At 32.5% G+C, this 17972-nt stretch overlaps 1 protein-coding gene across 4 annotated transcripts in view; it reads left to right on the top strand.

The window, feature by feature from the left end:
* Robo1 (roundabout guidance receptor 1) overlaps positions 1-17972 on the top strand; it is a 408161-nt gene that overhangs the window by 263468 nt on the left and 126721 nt on the right. For all 4 annotated transcript variants that reach the window (XM_071615134.1, XM_071615132.1, XM_071615133.1 and 1 more), the window contains exon 3: positions 6866-7023. In XM_071615134.1, the coding sequence (XP_071471235.1) occupies positions 6866-7023 (158 nt within the window). The remainder of the gene's footprint in view (positions 1-6865; positions 7024-17972) is intronic.

The raw sequence follows: 17972 nt of genomic DNA, 5'->3' as shown, positions 1-17972 counted from the left end.
CTACTCTACTGATCTTTCTGCTCTTATAGTTTTTTTTTTTAAACTATTGTCTTGTGGATATGCATGATCATGAGAGTCACTGTGGTATATTTATACATGTACATAGGAATGTTAGGTCAGATTCACACTACTGTCTTTCCCTATCTCATTCCTTTTCCCTTCTCTTCATTCCTCATTGGTAGACAATGGAGTGATCCACTGATCTTTCTTCTATGTTTTCTTTTTTTACCGCCCCACCCACAAAACCTCATGAGTTTCCACATATCAGAGAAAACATGAAAACCTCTGACTTTTTGGGACTCACTTATTTTACTTAGAATGATATTCTCCAGTTCCATCCATTTACCAACAAATTTCATAAAGTCATTCTTCTTTATGGCTAAGTAAGATTCCGTTGTGTATATATACACCACATTTTCTTTATCCATTCATCTGTTGAAAGGCACCTAGGGCATATTCATACATTGTTGGTGGGTCTGCAAATTGGTTCAATCATTCTGGAAAACAGTAGGTAAGTTCCTGAAAAACTAGGAATGGAAACACCATTTGACCTAGTTATCCTACTCCGTGGTATATATCCAAAGGATTTAAAATCAGGCTACTACTATCCTGCAGCCACATTAATGTTTACAGCAGCACAATTCATAATAGCTGAGCTATGGAGCCAACCTAGGTGCCCTTCAGTAGATGCATCATTATTTTAAAAAACAAATTTCTTAGCCTTAGAAGATGATGGTATAAAGTAAATGAATAACACTTCTCAGAATATTATTTTATATGTGATTATTTAGTTTTCATTTCTAATGGGTTCTCGTTCTGTACATTTTTATTCTTGTTGAAATATTTTTAAAAGATTGGAATTATTCAAGAAATTTGAAGAAGTTTTAAGCACGATTCATATATGTACAAAGGAATATTAGCATAAATGGCAACAACTTCAATGTAAGAATGCAAATAGTTTAGATATGCTTGTACTTTCTTATCCAACTCCCAAACATATATGTGAATTCAGAATAATCTGCAACAAAATCCTGTTGCATTGCCTTTCCCTAAAAGGTGGATGTTAAGATTGTTTTGTTTTTTGTTTTTTGTTTTTTGTTTTTTTTTTTTTTTTTTACAAATATCAGCATTTAACATGTATTTCACTGCAAGGGAAATGCAAGAATTGTAGCATAACTGTCAGGCACAAAATATGTGCCCAATGTATATGTTAAATGAGAGAGAATTATAGTTATTTTGAAATTAATTGGCATTTCTTCTCATCAACATGTAAATTGGAATTCAGACAGAGAACTAAAAGGATTATAAAAATGACTAACATATTCTCTACTAAAATTAAGGACTAGGTAAATGCTTAATAATTTTGAAAATAATTATATGACACATTGTAGTAGAGGCATGCTAAATATCTATAGAGTTATCTTTAGGAATATGCTTCATTTATTTTCTTTTCCAGTAAACTCTGTGCTTTTTAAGGGTTTCATTGATTTTTTTTCTCTTCCTAGTCAACAAGTTTACTATTTGCTGCAGGGTTGCATTCATGAGGTAGTTTGTAAAGCAGAAAAAAAAAAAAAATCCAAGACTGTGTTATTATCTCCCTTTGTTTTCCCCAAGATACCTACTGATAATTAAATGCCCATATTTAATTAAAATGATTATTATTGTACAGTCTGTTCATTTTGTGGTAAAATATGAGTCATTGATAATAAGTAATACATCATGTATATTCTGAATAATGAATTCTGATTCCCAATATGCTGTGAATGTCAAGTATCTTCTTCCAAACATGGAAAATCTGAGAAAATTCAAGAATGCAGAATAAGATAAACATATGACTATCAAGAGGGAAATTTCTCACTTAATTTCTGTTCCATTGGAAAGAGATTGAAATACTAATTATATCATATACTTGTGTACTTAGAATTGTGAACTCTGTGTTAAGACCAGATAGGTGGACAACTAGAGATCTGAATTCTAACTAGAGATCTCATCATACTAGAGACTGAATTCTAACTTGGCCACTAAGTTTTTAAATATTCCTCATTGTGTAATGAAACTAATACACTCATTTTATCATAAGCTTGTTCTGGGGATTAAGTAAGTTGATACTTAGTATGGTTTCTTATACAGTAAACATTCATTAAGCATCCACCATCATTAATATTATCATTTTGCTAAATCATCTTCATCATTTTTATTACCTTTGTGACATGGTCCTCTACCCATGAAAGTCTTAGTTTATTAATTTCTAAAACAGAAAATTTGTACCACATACTCCTGAGGCCCCTAAGTGCAATTAGATTCTATGTTTCATGAAGTTGGATGCATTATAGTTTGCAGATGTTGAACACATGATTAGGGGACAAGATTAACTTGAGGAGCACTTGAGCCCATCAAGACTGGATAGAGTTATGAGACCCTGGTGCAGCAATGTACAGACATCATAGGACAAGCCTTCTGTGGTGGTGCTGAGAACCACATTGGATCAAATCCATTAGAAACACAATGTATTTGATCAGAGAAATGTTTTGTACAGGACAATGAGGACATGGTTAGAAAGCCAAGGGTACTGCACAGGAAATAAGGATACCTGTGTTTTCCTCTTGTCTTTTTTCAGACAAATCACATAGGCTAGCAAGTGGCAATTTCCTGACACTCCATTGTATCTAGTTTGGGGATGAATTTGATATTGTCAGCTACTATATTGTTCTATAATGTTTCATTTCTTTCAGTTCTAACTTTTTATAATGTTCCTACAGAATGTTTTAATGAATTAATGCCTCCATTGTTTTTGGAACAGTTTACGTTTACATATTATTTTCTACTTTTCCTCTTATCTTCTCAGCATTACACAGATAGGTTTCTAGCACACCACTGATATTTTTCTTTTCTGATAAAAAGCTTTTGCTATTTTCAAATTGTATTAAAATCGGTATAAATCTTCTCAGAAAGATAAATGATTAGATTTTGTTTTTTTCTGTTTAACAAAGGAAAAAGTGGAAATCATTTGAGCTGTGTTATATGCACCAGCTTGTACCCATAAAACTTCATAAATATGGAAGAAATATAATCTGGTTATAATATTAGAATGACTATGTCTTAACACCTTCTTAGGTGACATGTACTTGAATATACTATGTATGTTATTTACTCTTTTTCAAATTAATAGTGAGACCTTTTTAAAAAAAATATAGTCCCAAATTAAAAATTAAAATTTAATTTTTTTATACTATTTAACAATAAGAGAGGTAAATAGGGAGCCTACATCCTAGGAACAAATCTTTACTCCTCACACTTCAGATAAAGCCCTAATATCCAGAGTATACAAAGAACTCAAAAAATTAAACAATAAGAAAACAAATAACCCAATCAACAAATGAGCGAAGGACCTGAACAGACACTTCTCAGAGGAGGACATACAATCAATCAACAAGTACATGAAAAAATGCTCACCATCTCTAGCAGTCAGAGAACTGCAAATCAAAACCACCCTAAGATACTATCTCACTCCAGTAAGATTGGCAGCCATTATGAAGTCAAACAACAACAAGTGCTGGCAAGGATGTGGGGAAAAGGGTACACTTGTACATTGCTGGTGGGACTGCAAATTGGTGCGGCCAATTTGGAAAGCAGTATGGAGATTCCTGGGAAAGCTGGGAATGGAACCACCATTTGACCCAGCTATTGCCCTTCTCGGACTATTCCCTGTAGACCTTAAAAGAGCGTACTACAGGGATACTGCTACATCCATATTCATAGCTATTTACAATAGCTAGACTGTGGAAATAACCTAGATGCCCTTCAATAGATGAATGGATTAAAAAATGTGGCATTTATACACAATGGAGTATTACTCAGCACTAAAAAATGACAAAATCATGGCATTTGCAGGGAAATGGATGGCATTAGAGCAGATTATGCTAAGTGAAGTTAGCCAATCTGTAAAAAACAAATGCCAAATGTCTTCTTTGATATAAGGAGAGCAACTAAGAACAGAGCAGGGAGGAAGAGCATGAGAAAAAGATTAACATTAAACAGGGACAAGAGGTGGGAGGGAAAGGGAGAGAGAAGGGAAATTGCATGGAAATGGAAGGAGACCCTCATTGTTATACAAAATTACATATTAGAGGATGTGAGGGGACAGGGGAAAAAAAAACAAGGGGGAAAAATGAATTACAAGAGATGGGGTAGAGAGAGAAGAGGGGAGGGGACGGGAGGGGGGATAGTAGAGGATAGGAAAGGCAACAGAATACAACAGTCACTAGTATGGCAATATGTAAAAACGTGGATGTGTAACCGATGTGATTCTGCAATCTGTATACGGGGTAAAAATGGGAGTTCATAACCCACTTGAATCAAATGTATGAAATATGATATGTCGAGAGCTTTGTAATGTTTTGAACAACCAATAATAAAAATAAATAAATAAAATAAAATTGAGAAACATTACAAAATATAGACTGATTATGAGAAATGTTAGAGGAGAAAATGAGAGATGTTTAAAAAGATCTGGATTTGGGTCTACATATGGATGTTGAAAATTTTTCTTCCATATTGCTGCCAATTGCTTAGATTTTATTTTTATTTTAATGAATTAAATATACACATGTGTTAAGAAAATTCAACAATTTAACTAAGGCTTCATATCATTTTATAATGTGACACATACCATTTTTTCTCAAAAGAAAATGTTCAGGGCAAGTATAATAAGAAAGAAATATTGCTTTTATGAAAGAGAGGAGAAAAATCTTAAATTCATAGTTTTATGCAGGATTGCCTGTAGCCATAGGCAGTGCTAGAGTTTTATGCTTTACAGCTGCAAAAATAATTACATGAGCATTATCTAAGCAACAATCTTTAATGGATTACATTTTGTTAGCTTTTCATTATATACTGTAAAAGTCCCAATAACATAATAAATGAAAAAAAATAGCTTGATTTATCTGACATAGCCCTTTGATATTTTGCAAGACATTTTATTATTCATTGGTTTATTTGAGATGTGATCTCAATTTGTAAATAAGATATAGTATTACCAAGTTGGATTAAAGCCTAACAAATTGAAAAATTGTGCAAATTATTTACTTTTACTTGAAAAATATTTTAGTTTGGGTATTTCTGGGGTGTTAAAGCTTTTCAGATGTGTTATCATAGATTAATAATTTTATCCAGCAAAACATACATGTTGCTTGTTAAGGTTAATTCGTTTGCTTTTTTTTAATAAAACTTACATTTTTTTGTAGTACATTCTTAACATGTAATAATAATCTAAGCTTATAAATAGTGAAATTCTTAATAGTCTGTTTTTTTTATTATGTGGTAAAGGTAGGTAGAGTTTTTATTTCAACAAATCTTACTTTTTTGTCTATGTTTTATTGATAGTGTATAATTTATTAATAGTGTATGATGTTAGAATCACAACAGCTTGGTACAGTAATATTTCCTTGTCTTTTTTTCTTTTACTATTTTTCCAAAGATAGTGAAGCAAGTATTTTCCAGGCATTAGCATAGTCATAGTCTGCCCAAATTGTCTCAATATTTTAATTAAAGAACTGCTTTGAGTATGTGCTATGGTTTACTAAGATATATGCATGTGTTCAGTTGGTATAGAGGAACAAAATTCAAGAAATGAAATAGGAAAATAGAGCCTTTGGAAAACCTATTAATTTGAGGCTTTGAAACTAAAATTTAAGAGTAATGTTTGAAATACTGGTTTGAGTATAAGTTTTTCACATTGTAGTGCTTCATCTGTGAAAACATTTTTAAATGCCATTAGGATGGAAAGACATCCATTCCAATGTACAATTGTAGTATCAAATCTGCAAAGCAATTTATTTTAAAAGATAAATAATCTTTATCATAATGTATATCTTAATATACCTATAAACATTTTAAGCACTGTCTTAAATTGGGCTTCTACAATGGGTCACATTCTGTTACACCCAGGATCAAGGATTTGAAGATGGGGAAGTTAACTATTCATTAGACCTCAATGAAGTATATATTCCATATCACTTTTGTAAATCGGGAAACAGAGATCATAAAGAATGTGTTCAAGAAATACATATTTAGGAAACAACAGAGTTGTGATTTAGGACTTACTGATGCCAACCTATTTGAGATGGTTCGATGTTATCAAGATACTGAGGACAACTTTACCATATGAAGTATTCATGAATACATATTGTTTTAATTTTTCACATTTTATTCCTACAGTCACAAAGTGAATAACACTGCTTATCTTATAGCAGCTTAATACTGTATTAGTATCCAGTTGAGATTACAGTAATGAATTGTTCACGCCTCTAAACTATAGGGTTGATACTATATAAGTTAATAATCTTTCATTTTTTATTAATGTGTACATTTAAGTTATAATAATAATATAATCTTGAACATTAATTTGAGGTATCTGTAACATCTTTCAATTAATAATGTTTAGAATTATCTTTATTTTCCTTTTAATATTTTGTGTGTATGTATACATAATTTATTTAACTGTAGAGAGCATCATCTTGATAAGTAAAAGGAACTATAATCATTAGCATCTGGAAAGAAAAAATACAGGCGGTAGGCAGCAAAGAAATGCAAGTTAAAATGAACTCAAATGCTAACTGTGAAGGCACTAGGCCCCAGACTACATTCACCCACTGGCCTTTGAAGAATGTCAAATTACCCCTCCTGTGCATGCTAAGGCCAAATATCTTTATTACATTGAAGTTGTCTGTAAGTAGATATTCTTCAAGCTGCATTGTGATCGCTAATAGTAGTAATTTATTATAGTAAATGTCTCTTTTGCTGAAGTGCAGAGATAAGGATTGCATGTGTCACTATTGAGTACAATGATTTATTTTTGTTCCTACAGTACTACGGGATGACTTCAGACAAAACCCCTCCGATGTTATGGTGGCAGTAGGGGAGCCTGCTGTCATGGAATGCCAGCCTCCACGAGGCCATCCGGAGCCCACCATCTCCTGGAAGAAGGATGGCTCTCCACTGGATGACAAAGATGAAAGAATAACTGTAAGTACTTAACCAATAGCAGGAACATCTTCAGGTTTGACTGTACACATCTTCACCCTGCTCCTGTTCTTAGATGAAGACTAGCATTAGCTCTCATTTTTCAATTCTTCCTTAAAATAAATATATGTCAATTCTCTCTCTATAGACATGAAAATAAGTGAAGAAAACGCACGGTGTTTAGTTTAAAGATCAGTAAAAGTGAAACTATAATTTCAATTTTAATGTCTTGGAGTTAACACTTTTATGTGAATTTAATTATTATTGTAACTCAGGGCTTATAACATTTCCACGTATTACCATTAAAAGTGTTTCTCATAAAATTTTTAGTTATGTAGTATGTTTCCAGGAGGTCTCCTAAGTCACTTTAGGATTTTTTATATCTCTGTCTCTTTTTAAAATTGCTTTTCTGTTCCATAGAGTTTGATATTGTTTCTGAGAAATAAAATCTCATTCGTCATGAGTGTTAATGATGAATTTATCTCATAAAAGAAAACTGTGAGAGTAGGTGATTGAATTTTGAGTTCCTGCTCTGATCTAAGTAGAGAATTACATGATATGTAGTAGGTTGTGTGTTTTCTTCTTGATAGCAGTGCTTCTGTGTGACTTCATTGCTTGTTCTGTAGTGGTAGGTGTTCACTAACACACCTCCATCAACCAAGTTTTCATTGATTCTATGATTGTAAAATATCTCCCTTTACACTTTCCTTTTTTCTGCATGCGCTGATATCTGTCCTTTGTGAATTCATTTACCAAGAATCAAAGTTCCCTAGGAGAATATGTGTGTGAGTAAAGGTCACTGCTAAAGTTGTTGAAGAACACAGTTATAACATAAATCTTTTAAATGCCTGCACTATTTCTAAGCAACCAGCTAACTGATGAGTGTGCTAATTAAATAGGAGGAAAGAAGAGAAGGTTGTGGCAAAGTTCTAGGGACCTTAAAAGACAACCAAGCATTTTTTTTCTGCACTGATTTGAATTAGAATGAGCCTCAGGGGATTTTTGAAATTCTAGGGACTAGGGTGAGGATGACTCAGCTCTGTATTTAAGAGGTGTTGAAAAGTCACATGTCAAAGTGAAAACTACATGTGGAAAAGTTGGTTATGGGAAATGAAGCCCATAGCACAGGGGAATAGAGGGTGTAGGAACAAATGCTTCTCTTGTTAGTGATAACAAATTCCTTTTGGGTTTATGCACAATTAAGATAAGAATATTCTATCCTTAAACATGTATTCTAGATCATTTAATGATCATCATCTGTAATTCCCATTTCTCTGCCTTAATAATTCAAACACATTGAAACCATTATTATCCCTGATTTCCCTTATGTCTTTCCTGATTACCTATTTGTTTTCAATATAAATTAATGACAAAATTCTCAATGCCCCAGATGTATCATTAGACCAAAATTGGTGAGTGCCCTTGTGGAGTTTACATTCTAAAAGTGTATATACAGACAATACTAATTAAATGTTATATATGGTATGATACAGTATAATGTGTCTTGGAAAAATAAAGGAGTCAATATATAGAAGGATTCATTAGAGGTCCAGTAGGATTGAAATTTTCAATAGCCTGATCAGAGAATGTCTCATATAAAAAAAAAATGGGAAAAAAATGAGGAAGGAAACTCTACAAGTTTCAGGAAAAAAAGGTGTTCTAGGCAGACAAAGCAGAACATTCAAAGACCCTAAGGTGAGGTGCAACTAACACTGTCACTAAAGTGCTAAGTTAGTGTGGGTTGAATGGAGGGAACAACAGAGAGATTTGTAGAAGATAATGCCATATGGGGACAGGTAGCGATTGCATAGGACTTTATAGTCATTGTGAATAGTTCAGCTTTTCTTCTAAGTAAAATGGGAAGAATCAGAGGTTTCTCAGAAAAAGCCTTTGCTGTCTCCAGAACACACAGAAGGTGGCAATGTCAGAGGCAGGAAAGCCAGGTGGGAGTTTTGTTAATCAGGGCAAGAGGGAAATGATGGTTTTAACTGGTATGCTAGGAATGGAGGTTGTGAGGAGTGATTAGAGTCAACATAAACTGAGAAGCAACAGCCAACAGTATTTGCTAATGGATTAGATATGGCTTATGGAAAAAAAGAAAAGTCAAGCATTTCCTTCATTGATTGGTCTGGGTAGTGAAAAGGTGCAGACATCTTTTTTTTTAATATAACTTTATTTATTTATTTATTTTTATGTGGTGCTGAGGATCAAACCCAGGGCCTTGCAATGCGAAGTGAGCGCTCTACTGCTGAGCCATAAACCCATTCCCTTGATGTTATTAACTGTCATGCAGATTATAGAAGAAGATTTGGGGCAGGACATACCAGGGGTTGTTTTTGACAAGAGAGTTTTGAAATACTTATACATATCCAAGTCAAATGAGCAGTTGGATATGTAAATCAGAAATTCAGAGTTGAGGTTGAGGCAGGAGAAAAAATTAAGTTGTGGTAGATATGTGAGTACTCATTCCTATGTCATCCTCCCTGTCTCCTGAGATCTTGAGCAGACCTAATTGACTGTTTCAGATTTATGGGCTCTGAGTGAATTAAAGAAATTATCAGTAGTTGAGTGAAACCAGGAATGCTCTTCTTCACCGCTCTGCAAACAGGGAAGCCACATGTTTTAGGTGGAGCAGCTACAACATGGAGGACACTTTGAGAGCTTCAGCCCCTGAATTATGTGCAACAGAGCTTTTGCCCCACCTCTATCTTCTGTGATCAACATGAGGAATGAATGAGCAACAAATTGTTGCTGTATTAAATCATTTGAGAATTTCTTACCATGGTATAATGCAGCCAATCCTGATGAATTTGCAACTCATCAGTGTGTATACATCATTTGGAGACTGACATTATCCAGGGAGTGGTTATGCATAGAAAGAAAGAGTTCTAAGGCCACGCTCTCAGGGAGAAGAGGCAGAAAGAGCAGCAGAAACTGAGAAGGATTAGTCAATGAGAAAGGAAGAAAACCAGAGGGCAGCCACCAATATTGCATTTTAAGGAGGTGTCAGCAGTAACTGAATCAACTGTAGCTGGTAGATAAAATACTATGAAGATTGGTAATTAACCATGGGAATTATTGACTTGGTGGTCAATCATGGATGATCCTTCTTATGCTGTATCTCATAAATTATATAAAAATAAAAGTGATTGTAATCTCATATGTTAAAAAGGTTCATGTTAATTTTGAAGGATGTTTTGTGTGTGCACCTGTGTGTATTAGTTTTTTTTTTGTATCATTCACAGTTTAAACTGCTGTAGTAAATCTGAATTTAAAAAAAAAAATCTTGGAATGTCCTACTGTATCATATATTGAATGAGACAAAATTTTATGGTTTATGTGAAAATGCTTAATTTATTATAATATCTTTATTTACTTTTTCTGTCTAGAAGGATGCTATCTTCTAATTTAAAAAGCATCAGTCCCCAGTCACATGAGTAGCTTGAAGTCAATATAAGAATCACTTCTAATCGGGAATCAAACAATTTAGAGTTGTAATAACCTATGACTATGAAACGATGGCAGGATGAGAATGTATAAATAATTTTAAAATCATTTGAATGCTGCCAAAATGATGATCCACTATAGTGTTCCATATGCCAGGAAGTTGTAACATCTGAAACTTTTACTATTTCTGTGACCATCTGTGTGTTTTGTGTAAATTATGACTGTTGAACTGATAAAACACTAGAGGTAGAAAGCACATTTATACATTTGGGGAAATGAATAGATTAAAAACTGGCAGTTTGGTTTCAAACCCAGTGTTTTTATTTAGATCAAAATTGTTTTTTTGTTTTCTTTTCCTCCTTTAGGCAAAACTAAAATTGAGTATTTCAAACTTAGATCATAAATGGAATGCTTGAATTTTTTCTAATACTTCTTTAAAAAAATTGAAAATAAATTCTTAGGAGATGTTGGTTACAGATACTTTATGTGAGTCTTTTTTCCTAAGCTTTGTATTCAAATGATTGTTTTCATTTCTGTTACTAGTGTACTTTGCCAAATGTGTTGAGTACGAATGAACAGAAGATTAAAGCACATTGCATTTTTATGAAAGGCAATTGAAAATTGCATGGTTATTGCTACAGTTTTTGTTATAGGAATTTCTAGAGTTCTTTAATGTGGTGACTTTCTTTGTTGAAAATTTGAAGTACACATCTCCAGCTGTGAGAACAAAGACACACCCTGCAAAAAGGGGAAATATGTAATTGAATTGTAGCTGCACCTGTATTTTTGATATTCTTAAGTCATTTCTTTCTACATTGGCTTGGATTCTGAGCCAAATCTTAGGTCCATGATGATTATAAACCAAGAATATATAAATCACCTTTTCTTATTCCTCTACATGACAAGAGGATCTTTTAAAACCCTTCTGGCATGCTTTTCTTAGAATAAAAGATGTCTTAGATAATATTTGCCTCTAGTTGTTTCTTAGACATGAATATTTACATTTATAGTTAGAAACAGAAGTAGTTTAACTTAGAGACTAGTTTCAATTGACTTACTTCATGTGTTTGCAACTTAGAATAAATGATATTTCGTCAATAAAGATGAATCAGGGGAATAAAGTCTTCCTTTTTGATGTACAAAAGCATTCCTATGAATTGCACAAGAAGGAATGTGCTTCTTTTATTGAACTACATTTTGGAAATATTGTATTTAAGTTCAAGATATTTTGTAGGAGTGCAAAAAAGAGAATGATAATATTAAAAAAATAGTGCACAATATTTTCCTGCTCAATCAAAAAATGAAAATTACTCTTGAATTAAGTAAGAAGTTAAATTTACTATAAAGTAGACATGACAAATATTTTCCTAGATTATAAAAGGTCGTAAATATTCATGATGATGGTCACTTACAGGATTAGGTAGAATAAAGGTTGATATGTAGATTATTAAAGGCCCAAGGAAACCTTCAGTATAATTTTGGATTTCTAAATAGAATGAGAGATAAATTGTCAGATAAATACTGAAAGTTTTGGAATTAGTGAAGAGAGAGGAAAAATATACTCATGGTAAAAACATTGTTAAGAGGTATAAAGTTTATTAAAATTTGTAACTTATTTTACAATTGTTGGCTTAGATTGCATGATTATTAGTATGGTTATGTTAATGAAAAAGTCAGTTTGTTTTACATTAGTGCAGTTTTGGAGAGATTCCAACACAATTTCATAATGACTCCAGACATCAGTTTGGTATTCTGTCTGTTGAGCTTCTATAAAGCTAATGCTCTAGTGGTAGCTACAGGAATTGCAGGCGTAGACAAGGAAGGAAATTGTCAATTTGTTATGGAGGATAGCTTATAAAAAATTTATTTCCTTGATTTTTAGATGCATAATAAATGTATTTATAAACTAAAATATTAAGGTACCCAATGGCATCCACATGACAATTAATGAAACAAGAGCAATTGTGGTCATCTGTCCATATCTGTGGTCTCTATATCCATAGACTCAACCATCCACATGTTGAACACATTCAGAAACAAAAAAAAAAAGGGGGGGGGGATTTGTAATGATCATATACAGATTTTTTCTTATCATAATTTCCTAAACAATACAATATATTAACGTTGAACCTGACATTTATAATGTACTAAGCATTGTAAACAATAGAAGATTTAAAGTATAGAGGAAGTTATGCATAATATATATGCAGTACTCCACCAATTTGAGCCTTCACAGATTTTGGTATCTGAAATGGGTCTTGGGACCAATCCCTCACAGACACTGTGGAACAAACATATGTTACTTGCCTTAACATATAATAAATGTGAGATAGCAAATTTATACCACTGTATCAATAAAACAAAATGATAGTTGTATGTATTTATGTGTAAGATCTGATAATTGATGAATAGAAATTAAACATTTTTAGATTAGTTAAGTGAATATTGATAGAAATAATAGTACATTCTCAACACTTGGTACTTAATACCTATGAAATGTTTATTGAATGTTGCAAGTTAACATTTCAAAGCTTGTATTCAACACTTCTATTTAAATATATCACATAAATGAATTTGAAAAGTACTTCATTTTTAACCTAAAATTTTCCAAACACATGTAAAGCTTTAGAAACAGTTATTGTACGAACATCGATAATGTATTAGCTATTAAGTATTGAGAATTTACTGCATATTTAATGCTTTATATTATCTCATTTCATTTACTTGATCACTTAATGAATAAGCTATTTTATTTCCAGTTGTGCACAGTTACCTCACAATTCAGTTTCCCTGGGAAAACAAGATGTTGGTGGTAAGATGTTGGTGGTAGTAGGAACTTAACGTACCACTTCCTATGTGCTAAGCCCCATTCTGATCATTCTGTGTACATATTGACATGTTTAACCTAAAGACACCACTGTCAGAGAAAGTTTGCTAGTGCATTAGCTGATTCCAAATTGGTTTGTAGGAGAGAGGGACAACAATTTGGGAACTAGTTTTGTTTGTTGATAACACTTTCTACAGGGTCCTATAGATTTTGCTACATATATGATGATTTTGATAGGCAGTCAATGTAAATTTCAACTCAGGATGACTATGTCTCTTAGCTTCCACTATAAAATATTGTCTTTTATTTGAAAGGGTATGGAGATGTTATGGTAATCTTGAAATTGGGCTTGTTAATTTCAATAATTATTTCATATTATCTCCAGTAATGAAATCTTATAGCCTAACAAAGATCTATAAAATTTGGTAAGTTTAGTAATTTCTCAAAAGATGGCACAGGAGTCGTCAAATTCAATCTAAGATTATAGCTCAGATAAACTGTAATTATTTATTCTAAAGACTAGGAGTTTTACCTAAAAAATTATTAGAGATTATATACAGAGGATAATAATTAACTTGTTTCTCATTTGGCAATTAGGGAAAGAAAAATTGATATCCCAAATGATATTGTGAATCAATAAGTGATTCAACTGAATTTACATTTTAGTTAGCAGTCCAAGCTGTGGAGCAACAAGCTTTTAAAAGCATCAGTTGCATACATTTTGAAAGTTATTGCTGAAAGGATTAAGCAATTATGAGAAATTATCTAATAAATAGGAAGTTAATTTAGAGAAAAAATTAATTGATTTAGTGGTTTGGTAATTTTGTGTAGATGCAATAAAACATAGTAAATACAAAACAGTGTACATGGTAAATTTTGCCTGAACTCAATTATGAAATTCTAGGATGATTTTCTTCATAATGACTCTGTCATTTTTTTTCTGATGATTTTATTTTAGTATTAAAAAGGACAGCTTGAAAGACATTAGTCTTTTCATGTTTGAAATTCTTAGCAGGCATAACCCTTTGTGACATAAACATTTTTGAATAATTTGTATTATTCTTTTGAGATAAGCTGTCTTTGATTTTTTTACTATTCTTCCTGCCTGTCCTTAAAGCAGTCTTAAGAGTTTTACTTGATTAAAAAAAATAATTTAGGTGGTAGGGAAATGATCTTTTATAAGTTATTTATTTCCATCAAATCTATAGTTCAGTCTTAAACCATTTTGGGGGGCAATTTTATCTACTTGTAACTTTTTCCCGTCCTTTCTGGATCCTGTGTATCTTTGCAAGTTTCTTTGATTTCCCTTGTTGGTGTGATATTTTGGTAAAAAGCAGCTGACTCATATCCCATCCAAATCCCCAGTGTCCTCCAGATCCTTCACAAATTTGGCATTCAGCCCACTCCTTGCCAATTGCTTCCTTTCCTCCCAATTCCCACATGTCTCCCTCCTAAACCATCTGCTCCTCCTTCCTTCCTTCGATTAGTGCTTTCATCTGGTCTTCCAATTTCTTTCATTGTTCAGTGTCTGTAGCTTCCTTTCCTTCTCCTCTTCCCTAGAGGAAATGAACACACTTAATGCAGCTGATGTCATGGAGCTCCTCTTCCCTGAGAAGTTAAATTTGCTTTCCTGCAAAATAAATAAGTAGTTCTGTTGTGTGAAGGTCAAAGGAAACTGGGGGGCAATAAGCCAGAAGTAGATTTTTTCCCCCTGTGTATCTTACCAAAAAAAGGTCAATGCACATTATATATTTTATATCTTATAAAAAGTTAAATTTTAAATTAAGTGTATTTAAATATAAGTGTAAGTTAAACTAACATAATTCTTGTATATCACTAATAACAGGAAGAAATGAGTTAAAAAATGAATTCATTTCTTATCCTGAATTTTTAAATTTCATAACTGAAAACACTGGATTAATAGAATACAGCATAGGCTTGCACATTATAACACTGCGTTATAAGGTTTTCACTACTGTTAAATGTATGATCTTAAGAAAGACATTTGAACTCCATGCATTTCATTGTTTGCATCTGCCAAATAAATTGCCTAATAGTACCTATGTTAGCTTACCTAGTTATCATAGGAATACAATGAGAAAATACATGCTATTGTAACACACACTCTACATATTAGTAATGAGTTCTCTGGGTTAGTAAAGCAGTATGAGCTCCATTATGTATTTAGTTATCAAAAACTTGATGGAGAAGGAAAATCAGGGACATTTGTACCATAATAATTCAAAATGTCCCAGATAACCAAGATCATTTGAATGTATATGAAAAGAAATCCAGCATTATATCTCCTCTCTCCTTGTTTGTATCTATATGTGATCCACAACTTTAAGAGTATTTTCAGTTTTCACAGAATCACCATGGGTGAATATTATGAGTAATTAAAGAATTTAGACTACTATTAAAATGAAGAAACTTTTAAGTTCTATGTTCACCTTTGTTGTGCAATGAAGTAGTCAACTGGTGATTCCACAAGGGAATTAAGCCCTAATGCTCTAAGGCATCCATGGTGTTATGAATCAACTGTTTTCCCATGGGTCTAGAACATTTTAGTTATGAACTATCCTTAAGAGAATTGAGAAATTCTGTGATTCAGATGAGAAAGGCTGGTTTATCTTCCCAAGGAACACCCTGAACCTTACCACAAATTCATAAATCTACTTAATAATTGCATATACACTTATCATGTCTGGACACTAAAACCAGAAAAACATAAATGCAAGCGTTCCTTACTTAGTTGAGAAGCCAAAGCACTCTTTGAAAAGATGATAATGAACTAAAGCATTCTCAGTTGTAGCACACAAGTTAATTTAGATCACAGTACAATTATTAATATAATTCTGATGAACATTTGATGGTTACTCTAGTTTTTCAGTATTCATTTACTAGATGTTCATGTACAGACTTGGATATCAGAGCTTCACAGATTTATGAAAGTCTTTTTTTTTGCACATGCTATTCTATATGCCTAGAATATTCTGCCTCCTCCACCCCTTTGTCTAATTCACTCATTTTTCAAGTTCCAACTTAAAGGTATTGTCTTCAGGAGAATGTTCTACTGAATCCTACCACAGTTACTTTTTTTTTTGCCAAGTATTTTACTTCTAATGTGTTCAAATCATGATGTATATATTACTTATCTAACATGCCTAAGACACATTTCAGGGCAAGCTGTATTCCTTGTATGTGTCTTATGGTAGGAGCTCAATATATATATAATTTCTTGAGAAACTGTTAAATGAATGAAATATTAATCAGAAATAATGTCTTGTAAAATACCCTACATTGAAAAGTTGCTAATTTGAACATATTTGATTTTCTTAATTTTATTATCATGCACAATTATGTATTTGTTTTCCTCAATTCGCATAATATAGAACAAGAATATCCTTGCCCCAGTTACTGGTTTCCATTGGTTTAACAATAGGAAATATTACACAGATTATTTGAATACATATGTTACCTTAAGTGTGGCTTACGGCTATTCACAGAACCTTATAGATGGTGCTGATTTGAGAGATTGTGAATAGGCAATCTCGTTCATTTTTGGGGAATGAAAGGGAAGCCAGGGAAGTTGATTTATCCTGAGTCACATAATGGATTAGTCTTAAATCTGGAATAAGTGGCAAACCTCTCCATATAGATTTCTTTCTGTTTATACCTTTCTCATGACAAATTAGGTCAACCCATTTAAAACAAGACTTAACTTTGATTATGATATAGATTAACAAAAAAGCCACAAATACAGTGCTTTACTGGATTTATTTCAGACAATTTCTTGACTTGCTTTGTACCCTAAATTCAGTATTTCCTATTTTGGCACTGGTACTAAAATGATATATGAAATACATAGGGTTTAACAACATTATTTATTTCTTTATTGGTTGGCTACAATCAATAATGGCTTTGGGGTTTTTTTATTATTATTCTGTATATTCTGTTTGTTATTAGAAAAAGGTCCAATTCATCTTAATTGAATGTCTGAGTTCACCTCACAATCTCATTGACAAAATTACAGCAATTTACATAGTAATTTAATTTATGGCCATGTTGGTAAAAAAAAAATCTCTTATGTCTGACGTTGTTTTTTTGAGCCCCACTAATAATCAAACCTTGATCAAATCCTTTAATTTGTTAAAATATTAAGGTTATAGTATCTTCTCTGCATAATTTTCAGGATTCTTATGAGAATCAAGTCATAGTAGTTGAAAGTATTTTGAGGAATAACAGCCTCATTGTAAGCTTATTTTTAGTACTCCTTATCTTTAACTTCAACTAATGTTCTCTCTGTACAATATTAATGATATAGAGAATCCAGAAACCAAAAATATTTAATGTCAGTGATTAAAATTTAAATTGAATATATAGTAGGAAAAACTACCCCAAACCTGTAACCCTGTGGTACATCCTGTTTTAACCAATTTACAAGTATCTATCAATTTTATGTCTTCTTTGTATGACATATGCCTTTAGTAGAGTCCAGTTTAGGGTCTGCATGCCATTTCCCCACCCCACTCCAGGTGCTTCAGGATACCTAGTTATAATTCCTTACAAAGCCCTTACAAGTCCAATTAAACTGATTCAAGGACCATAGAAAGGTTTTCAGTGCTTAGATGCAAAAAGTAGTACAAGCCAAAGATTGCCAGATAGCGTGTTTTATAGT

The sequence above is a fragment of the Marmota flaviventris genome, chromosome 8, assembly GCF_047511675.1.
Source record: "Marmota flaviventris isolate mMarFla1 chromosome 8, mMarFla1.hap1, whole genome shotgun sequence".
Lineage (NCBI taxonomy): Eukaryota > Metazoa > Chordata > Mammalia > Rodentia > Sciuridae > Marmota > Marmota flaviventris.
This window is presented reverse-complemented; position numbering and strand designations above follow the sequence as displayed.